The following is a 10,893-nucleotide window of genomic DNA, read 5'->3' on the forward strand; positions in this document are numbered from 1 at the left end:
AGCAGTCCATGTACCATGTATATGGACTCTTTGAACATCACATGTTTGAATGGCATTTATTTTTATGCGGGCACTGCCTGAGTCATCCATGCATTTTTTTCACACCCAATGATTCATATATTTATTTTCTTCCAGTAAGTCTAGTTCTTCTTCATTTTCCTCTTCTCTTACCCTCTCCGATGCTACCATCCTCATCTCTGATCCCACCCTCACCAGCTCTAACCATGCAGCCCTCGATACCTACCTCAACTTTGGCATCACCCTCCTTGATGTCTACAACGCCATCACTATCCACATCAACTGCCTCCTGTACCACCGCCACTTCCTCTGCATTGCCCTTGAGCTCCTATCGCCCCTTAATGCCCTTACTCGCTCGTGATGCCATCACCAAATCGGATCCCCCATGGTAAGATCTCTTGCCCACTCTCTTGCGCTCCACCTACTCTCCTCACCTAGCATGATATTTAGATCTCTTGCCCCCGAGATCCCCTCACAATTAGATCTCCATCTTTTGCAAGGCAATCTACGCCATAGAAGTACCTTTAGTGAGAGATCTCATGGGAGCGGAAAGGGAGATCTCACTAGGATCAGCAACTTCAGTGAGTTCTCATGGGTGGAGGCTTTCAATAAAGTGGCTGTCGCAGTCTCCAACGAGCTGGGCGAGGGCTTCACTAAGGAAGTGGAGGCGGCGAAGGCTTTCATAAGGAGACTGGTGGCTACCATCAATTGGGAGGATGACAATGAGCAAAAGGAAGTTTAAGGGATGCAAATGGTTGGGACAAACATTGTTAATAAATTTTCACTTAGTGTATATTTGGAGATGCATTTGTAATTGTCAAAAATAATTCGATTATAAAAGTAAAATTTTGAGTATTTGGCTGCAATCCAAAAATAATTCTATCATATTTGTGGAAAGTTATTTTTCTTTTTTTTTTTAAATTTACGTGTTACTTTCTCAATACCTCTTGTACATCTCTTTTTCTCATTTTATTGTCTATCAGAACTTTTTTTTTCTTCAGATTAATCTTCTTTCATCTGCATCTACATTTTTTTTCAGATTATTAATCTCTTCTCATCACCATCTATGTCCTATTTTTTTAATTTTTAAGATTATTAATCTTCTATCATCCCCATATATGTTCCTTCTAGAATTATTAATCTCCTTTCATCTTTTTGATTATTAATCTCTTTTTATTCGACTTTCTTGTCTATCAGGACTCTTTCTTTTTTCAGATTAATCTCATCTTATCTCTATTCACATCTTCGATTAATCTTCTCTTATATCCACCTACATCTAATTTTTTTTTGACTTTTACGATTATCTATCTCCTCTCCTCTCTTCATTTTTGTCTATTTTTTTATACTTTTTTTCTTCATATTAACCTCTTCTCATCTTCATCGACATTACATTCTTTTTTGTCGACTTTTTTATGTGCCAAGACTCTTTCTTTGATTAATGTCCTCTCATATCCATCCGTCTAGTGACAGAAAGATAATTTAGAAAAAATAAGAAAGTCAATGGATAACTTTAAAAAAAATATACAAAAAATATATAAAATAATAAATTTTATATCCAAATAATTTTAAAATTATTTTATATATTTATCATTTTTGATTATTTTGTCATTCAAAAGTGGCTTTGGAGTCTGTCAAATTATTTCTACAGTTTCAAAATAGTTTTAGGATATGACAATCAAATAAAAAACTACTTTATCTCATAATAGCTTTTGACATCAAAATATGAATTTTATTAAAATTATTTTTTGATCAAAAGCTATAACATCTTGAGATGGATCCAAAGTCTCTAACGTCAAGGGAGAGAAAATTATCCAAGATTTCAGATGGTCTCCACATTATAAATGTGCAAAAGGAGGTGTATGAGCACCATGGCATTTAAATTTAAACAAGCAAATCTTTTTCTATGACCGAAAAGCTCTCGTGAGTGCATAAATATTTTTTTTTGAATGGGATATATTTGTAATGCAACTTTCCAAGGGCTTGATTTTCCACCATCTAGCGTTTTAGCTCCCTTCCGATTAAATCTATAGATTCGTCTGGTTTATGGAAAATTTTTTTTTAAAAAAAATAATTTTCTAAAAAAATATTTTTTCGAAAATTATTTTTTGACAATAAGATTTTGACATATTTGGTTGATCATAGAAATATAACTTATTGCAAAGTAATTTATGTTTGGTTGAGCACTAATTTTCTTGAAAAAATTATAAAAACACCTATTATATCCTTAATAAATATAAGACCATACTTTTTTACTCCTAAATTTTATATAAATAATAATATTATATTTATATTAATATTAATATATTATTAATATATTATAATATAATATTAAATCATAATAATTTATTATATTAATATAATACTAATAAATATTAATATTTTAATATAATAATTTTATTAATATAGATATAAATATAATATTATATAAATATTAATATTAATATATTAATATAAATATTATATTAGTATAAATATTAAAATATAATAAAAATTATAATATCAATATAAATATTATGTTATATTCAAATAAATATTAAGATAATATTGATATGGAGACATTGATATATATGACTATTCAATATTTTATCCTAATCATCCATTGATATTTTATAAAATCTTAGCTATGAATCTTAAAAGATATTTTTGAAAAGAAAAAGCATCATCAATTTTCATCTCATGGAAAGTTCTAAAATCTACCTCTCCCATAGGTTTTCACTTTTCATGAAATATGAAAAGTATCTTCCTATAATTTTTTTTTTTAATTCTCTCTCTTCTTAAAACTCTAACCAAATAAAAAGTCTCCTTTTCATTTTTTAGAAATTGTCTCTTCTCCCCTCCACTTCTCAAGAGCCAATCGAATTGTATACATCTTCTCAAATCTCAATTTTTTTCTCCTCCCCCTCCTCTTTTCCTTATAACTGAAAAATCCTCACAAGCATATAAATATTTTTTATGAATGGGATTATTTAGTCATGCAACTTTTTAAGGGCTTGATTGTCCACCATTTAAGCGATTTAGCTCCTTTCGCACATATATTGTTATAAATCTGTACCTATCTCAATTTTTAAAATTTTTAGTCATCCTTTTTCTTTTTAATACCTTTAAACGATTCAGCTCCCTTCGCACATGTATTGTTATAAATCTGTACCTATCTCAATTTTTAAAATTTTTTGTCATCCCTTCTCTTTTTAATACCTTTAAAATTATAAATATATACCCATCTTAATGCCCAAAGAGGATTATAATCAACTACCAGTGGAGAAACTTGAAAGTGTTGGATGGTGGCCTTCTCGCACGTAACATATTTTTTAGTAAAAAATAATATCTGAAAAAATATTTTATTAAAAATAATAATATATGCATAAATAAGAAAAAAGATATTATTTGTCTGATCGGGCTACTATTTTAAGAGAAAAATAATTGTAAAAATTTATCTTGACAGTCTTTTTGTAATTTAGAAGAAAATAGAAGATGATTATGTAATATGATATTAATACATTAAAAATTAATAAAAGTGATATATTGATAAAATAATATATTAATGCATTAATAGTATGATATTTTATTAAAAAATAATAACTATATCTATAAAAAATAAAAAATTTATATAATAATAATATATATATTATTCTCTAAATACTTATATAATGAGTAAAAATATTAATTTAAAATTATATATTTTTTAAATAAAAAATAAATCTGATGCATTGTGCAGGTAATATACTAGTGATATATTTACTATAGAGAAGCATTTGATAGATAGCTATGATGACATCAACCAATATAGAAACTAATTGATTTGAAGGTGGTGCTCATGAAGTTATTATTACGGGTGCAAATGAGTGATTCCGATCAAATCAAATCTAATTCCGATCTAATCAAATCAAATCATGAGTGATTCCGATCTAATCTAATTCTTTGATCGGATCCTAATATTGAATCTAGACCTGACCTAGTAGAAGATCAGATCAAATTGAATTAGGTCCAAGGTCAAAATTTTTGATCTAATAGGTCATTCGAATCGGGTTGGATCCATTTTAGATAGAACAGAATGGCAATGTCAGAGGGTCTAGATAGAGCCTACAGAACTTAGAGGAGTTTAGAGAACTTACTTTGAGGGTCCCTTAAGCTTGATTTATAAAGGTGAGAGTTAGCATCCATCATGAGCAAATCAAACATTTGTGCTAGCTATTTTTGGTAATAAAATCGTGCATCTTACTCAAAGATCATGCTAGGTTGTCTCACCCAACTGAATTACTTGCACATCTTGCGGTTAAGAAAAAGGTTTGTGATCATCATGAACTATTGTCAGTTGGGAGAAGTTTGAAATTCGAAAGGCTCTCGGCATGCCTCTAAGGTCAGCCGCATGGTGGGCTCATATTGATTGGCTTGTGGCTGCTTGACAAACTTATATTGGTTGGTTTGCCATGTCGGCTGTGATCAATTTCGAGATGTATCAAACACATTGGGCGTCAATGGAACAGATTAGTTTGAGGGGATTCTAGATGCTATAGGATAAGAATTAGGGCCCGTGGTTCTGTTGGAGTACATTATATAAGTCCAAAATGGGAATGAGTCTTCGTGATATGCTATGTGATGATAATTTGTTTGATTCCCAAATCTCAACTTGTCTCTGGTAGATGGACATGTGACAACAAATTTCAAATAGATTTAAATTCTAGATAGTTACAGCTCTATAACTATAAATAAAGGGATCTAGATAAGAAAAGAGTAATGGCTCATCCTTTGATTTCCACATCCAAGTATAACAAATCTATGCTCTCTCACCTATATAAAGAAGACCAAAAGATCCCTCAAAGATATGTTCTCAAAATGAGAAACTCCCACAGTTCAATACTCTCATGATGAGAAACTCTCAAGCCCTCATCCATCATTCTCCTCTTCTTTCTAATTCGAAGTCAGTAGGTCTATGAGCTATCAAGGCTGAGGTGACAGTCAGGACTGAGGTGGAGAAGACTAAAGACGAGATAAAAGACCAAGATATGAAAATCGAGGCAGAGCTCTCAAATGTCAAGCTCCTAGAGCTAATCTTAGAAGGCCAAGGTGAGAAGCATAGGGCTAAGCTCCCAAAGGCTAAAATGCCTAAGATCAGGTTGAAAAGGCTGAGATAAAATAATCGACCTGAGAAAGGGAGGTAAAGGCCAACTAGAATCAAGCTGACCAAAATAAGGCAATATTCTATACGACTCTTATATTTTCTTTTTACTGTTGTTATTCCAGAGTCCTTCTCAGCTTAGGCATCGAAGGGCGGTCGAAGCCAATCCGACGAGTTTTTCTCTTCTTTTATTTGTAGATTAGTATCTCTTTATGAATTAACCAAGCTCTTTAAGTCATCATAATCGGATAGGATTTTGGCATCAATAGTAATTAATAATTTCATTAGTTCATATGATATGAAGTCTGGGATTGAGATAGAAATACAACATTATCTAAAAGAATCACATTATGGAATTCCTTTTCTTTTCTCTTGATTTGGGTATTTACATCCATAACATATATGACTGATTAACAATCAAGTATTGCATTTGCTGGTTAATTTGCTTAGTTGGGCCATCGAACCGACTAGGTAGAGGTTGGTCTTTGGTTATAGTGATTCTGTTGGGTTCGTCTATGGCCCAAAGCTTGTGGCCTAAATCAAATGTGTGCTTCGTTAGGTCTTTGCAAGCATGGATTGAGTGACCCAAGTACATGCTAGATAAAAAAAAAAAAAAAAGTACATGCCAGATAACTAACTACCAACAACTTTGCCCAACGAAAATTATGTATTATATACGATCATCATATAAAAATACTGAAAAACATGTATGTTATTTCTTAAAAAAAGAATGTTAGTTTATAATTTTAAAATAGAAAATATTTTATAGAATAATAATGATTGTTAATATCACTTATAAAGTGCTCCTATTAAAAAAATTGAAAAGTCTTCTGCAAGAAAAAAAATCTAGCTCATATTTCTTCTTTCCATCCAATATTATCATATCATTATTTGTGAAATGGAGAATATTTGTCAACCTGATCTTAATATTGTCCAAAGTACTTGACGATGGTATCGTCCAAAATGCTTTACCTTGGTGCCAGCCGAGGTGTCATTCTGATCCGATCAAGCATCGGAGAAAAGCCATATATCTCCTGTTGAAATCCGTTTAAGGATAATTAATATCCATTAAAAACATAATCATAATCTGTCGGGCTATTATTATATCATTGGTACAATAGTGCGTAATGCGTGAATCATTACTCAGCAGTTATTGTACGTCCTGTTAATCTCCATGATAGACATCAATCTCATCTTATATAAAGAAGAGATCAAAGGATCCCCAAATAAGTTCTTCTCTCCACTCTCTCCTTCTGAAAACTCTTACCTCCTCTCACTCCTCTGTTTCACTCGACATCGGAAGGTATCCCATCAGATAAGTTTTGGTAAGGAGACTTCTTTTGTCTCATTTCAAGTCGGCTGGTATTATTGAGTGAGCCTCCACCTGAGTTCACTCTTCAGTGTTCCATTCTTCAAATCAACTCTCCACCTCAAGGTGCAACCCACCCCATCTTTTTGTCCAAGTCATCTGCCGACTCTCAACTTTCTGGTCTAACTCGTGCGGCAGCAATTTCCTTCATTTCAACGTCCTTTTTTTAACTCCCTCCATCTCCGATTTTGGCCGCTTGACTTCATGGGATTCCACAAATTTCTTCCGCGGACTCGGATCCCGTTTAGTTTTGAGGGCATCCAAACCGAGCACGGTGTCTCCGATAGCAGCACCTTTTTGGATGGAACCTCGGAGTCTCTCTCGTCAGAGAATCCAAAGGCCAATGGAGACTCTTGAAACACGTTTTCTTTGCTTTGAGAAAGCGAATTGCGACCAAAGAGAGTGGACCCCACCACGAGTGCGGAATGGACCGCCGGAGATGGGGCCCACCAGCATATCGGTGACAACGCGTCGTTTGGATTCATTGCGGCGTCCAGAGCCAGCCCTCAAGCGCACCCGCTGCTGACCCAGCCCATGTAATTTCAGGAGTCCCATGAGTCATGACTTAATTTTATCCCATATTTGATTTGACAAATATATTTTTATTTTACTCATATATTTTACCATGATAAATTTTATATTTTTATTTCATAGACAATTATAATATTTTTTCCTTTTTGTGTTGGATATATATATTTTTTTAATTTTACTCTACATGCTACATTGCACTTGATTATTAAAGAGTAATTTGGGCATAATTTTTATATAATTAACTTAATATGTAGAATTCACGTGACCAAGTAACCGAAAGGTCGAAAGAGCTACGGTATCATAATATTAGATACCAAAAGATATTTATGTGATAAGAAAGAGTAACACAGTGGTGTTGCATTTACATACCAAACATAGGATTTAGTTGATCATGGAGTTATCAAATAAGCAGTTTTGCACTTGATATGATCTTTTCGCTCTTTTATATAGTTTATTTGTATTATGATTACATGTAATGATATCAATGGTTCCATGCAATAGATTTTTTTGGATATTTGATGCTAAATAATTTATTGCAATGTCAACTATTTCGTAGAATAACCAATCGCTAAATATTCTAAATTGAATAAATTATGATTGTTTGTATCACTGGGAGAGCGAATTACAATGGGATTGCTGCATTTGTGCTGTGTGGACCAAATGAGGTGTCACCATCAGCTGTCCATTCTAGTCTCTCAAGGAAACAAAGTCCATACAAAAATATAAAATATAAATTATCTTGACCTTTATCAAGATTTGGGATAATTACGTATGATCCCATCAAACTAAGAATGCATGTGGATCAGGTTGACTCGTGATCCAACCTGACGTGACCTGCATAGATCCAACTCTAACTATCATAATGGATCCGTAGAGTTGGATTGGATTTTAAAATTAGATATGTTCTATTTTTTAGGTCGGATATGAGTTTACTGAATCCTGACTCGATCCATGGAGATTTTTAAGTTGATTTGGATCTTAAGATAAATGATTCGATCCAATTTAAACTCAATATGAAATTTGAATACTCAACCAAATAATGGCATCTCCCAACTCAACCTAAATCTCTTTGAAGCTCTCATAATTTTGTATTTTACTATTGAATTATGGGCAATATAGATGAAACAATGAAATCACTAGTAGTCTATATATACCAGCATGTTAAATATTATCCTAAAAACTGTAAATATAGCTTCAATACATAATACTTGATCTCGAACCTTAGAGTAAGATAATTTTTCAAAATTTTTAGATTAAAAAATAATCGAAAGGTATAATTATCAACATAATGACCAATTGTACACAAAAAATAGTAACATATCTTGTTTACTTCCATTTATATTTATTAATTTATATTATTCTTAAGATTTTTGTACTCTGCCATTCCAATATAATTTAGTAAGGCAACTAGGTTCTAACATATTATATTTCATAGTCATGCAATCCAAACTTCAAGAAAGTTAATTCAATCCACATCAACTATTTCTATTATGCCACCATGAGTCATCATCACTTTTAACTGATTTTTGAGCCTCCACTCATTTTTATAATATATAAAATTTATTATCTTTGATCTATAGATTGCCGCCACAAGATTAACCTCACACTTTCTTTTCTTGAAAAGGATAGATTTCAATGAAACTAGCAATCATCTAATTTGATGATCTTATGATGTTAATCGATAAGAGAATCATATTTTTTGTTCTCAAATTTTTCTTTATACCAATATCCCAATCTAAGTACCAAGCTAAAATCCTCATGAAAAAGAAATGATTGAAACTCATATTGAGCTAAAAAATCATTGTCACTATTAAGACAATTCTATGTTGACTCAGATCCGATCCAAACACATATCGAATCCATATTTCATAAATTGGGGCTGAATTATATATAGACTGGATCCGATCCAATCCAAATGACTCATAAGAAATTTGATCATAGATCTAACTCGACTCGATATAATATCCTATTGGATTGGGTTTGGATTCAATATCCAGATTCGATTAAATAATTGGATTGGATAGGGTCATGATCCGATCTAATCCGATTTATTTACACTCTTACGATTAATATTTTGAAAATATACATGTAACCCACCGTCAATCAAAAATATTAAAATTTAAAAAATAAAAATTATTAAAATAAAAATATAAGATATTTCAAGATTCAAATATATTAGATAGCGATGATACTAATAAATTTATTAATTTATTTAATAAAAAAATATTAGTAGGAGTTTAATAAAAATGGAGTCGTGGGGTATATATTCTGGAAATGTCGGAAAGGAATCTGTAATTACCTTAAATGTTGAGGGAGGAAGTGATTTTTTGTTTAAAAATAAAAAAAACCCTAAAAGTCTGACTTTGGAGAGAGAAGAGGAGAGAGAATATAATAATAAATATTTGGAGAATGCAAAAAGGCTGCCATTTAAACATTTTTTATATATTTTTATTACTTAAACCGCACACATATAAAGGCCAGAAGAGAGGGCTGAGGGGCTCCAGGTGCCTTAGATCCCTGTGCGCCGCTGTCTGTCGTCCCCAGCTCTCTGTATTCCACTCCATCTCTCGAAGGTAAGGCGGTTTCGACCTCTCTAGGTTTCAATGCATTGAAGAGGAGATTTCGTGACGATGGGTTTATTTGTTGACAAAGATCAAAATGGTTTTTTTTCCAATTTCTTTTTTTTTTTTTAAATTCTTTCCCATGTTTAGGATTGGGGAATCTAAGGAGTCTTCGTGTTTGGTAGAATGAGAATGTAAAGATTTGATTTTGGTTTTTCCTGTTGATTTTTTTATTATATTTTTTTTATCTCGGTTTTGAATTTTGGGCTGGGTTAGTCTTTGGTGGCATTATAAATTGATTTTTTTAGAGCTAAATGGTTAGTTGTGTCTGTGTTTTTTTTTTTGAGGGGGTGGGTGGCAACTGAGAAAAAAATCGAAAAAGGGGGAAGAGACTTTAGAAAAACACGTGTGCATTGGGAGAAGATTTAGGTTGGTATTTTCCATGAATTTCTCATAAAATTTGTTTGTGTCGGTTTAAATTATTGGGCTGCTAAACGGTTAATGCTCTGTTTCTTTCTTTTTTGTTTTCTCTGGTTGATACCGAGAGAAAGTCCCAAACCTCTGTTTTTTTTTTTTGAATTTGGGTAATATTTCTTTTTCTTGTTTTAAAATTCTTTATGTTTTTCTAAGATATAGGTTGGAAATTCTCTGTTAGATTTTCCCTGAAATCCATTGATCATATTTAATAGAAAAGTTAATCATTCTTTCTCCTCCCATGCTATATATCTCTCTCTTATTTATTTATTTTTTGGCGCTAAAGCTGTATTTTGATGACCTTGCATGTTCTGTACTTGTGCATGATCTGCGTTAAGAATGACTGGGACTTCTATCCTTTCCCACTGAACATATCCTCTGATTGATTTATCATCTAATTTGTTGTTTATATAATATGTATTATGTTGTTTGTTACTTTGACTAGAAATTAGATGATAGTTGCATGAATGGCAAAAACTGATTTTGAGTATTTATTGAATTTATTTCTAATTTGATTTGGATTTGGTGGGTGATTTGTTTCTTTATGATTCAGGTGGTTTTGTTAATTGGTTCGAGTCTATAATTGGTTCATGATGCATGGAGTGTGCTTTACTTTATGATATATGATATGGCTCCTAATGTAAAAAGATATAATTGGCATTTTTGTTTCTCCTGTCGAAATTTACTCTGGTTTTGCTATGAGGCTTGCATAAGCTCATGTCGTATTAGTTAACTCTGCTTTTATTTCATTCTTATTCTTCGATACAATTCTTATATGGACTTGTTGCATATATTTTTGCTAGTACACTTTGCTCTACTAAAGC

The 10,893-nt window shown here is 32.0% G+C and overlaps 1 protein-coding gene across 1 annotated transcript in view; it reads left to right on the forward strand.

Moving 5' to 3' along the window:
- The first annotated feature begins 9,407 nt into the window (after positions 1–9,407).
- The window catches only part of LOC105053413 (GDP-mannose 3,5-epimerase 2), an 8,657-nt gene continuing 7,171 nt past the window's right edge, over positions 9,408–10,893 (forward strand). Inside the window, exon 1 of the mRNA XM_010934547.4 lies at positions 9,408–9,607. Within this exon, the coding sequence (XP_010932849.2) occupies positions 9,444–9,607 (164 nt within the window). The 5' untranslated portion in view covers positions 9,408–9,443. The remainder of the gene's footprint in view (positions 9,608–10,893) is intronic.

Source organism: Elaeis guineensis, chromosome 10 (assembly GCF_000442705.2).
Source record: "Elaeis guineensis isolate ETL-2024a chromosome 10, EG11, whole genome shotgun sequence".
Lineage (NCBI taxonomy): Eukaryota > Viridiplantae > Streptophyta > Magnoliopsida > Arecales > Arecaceae > Elaeis > Elaeis guineensis.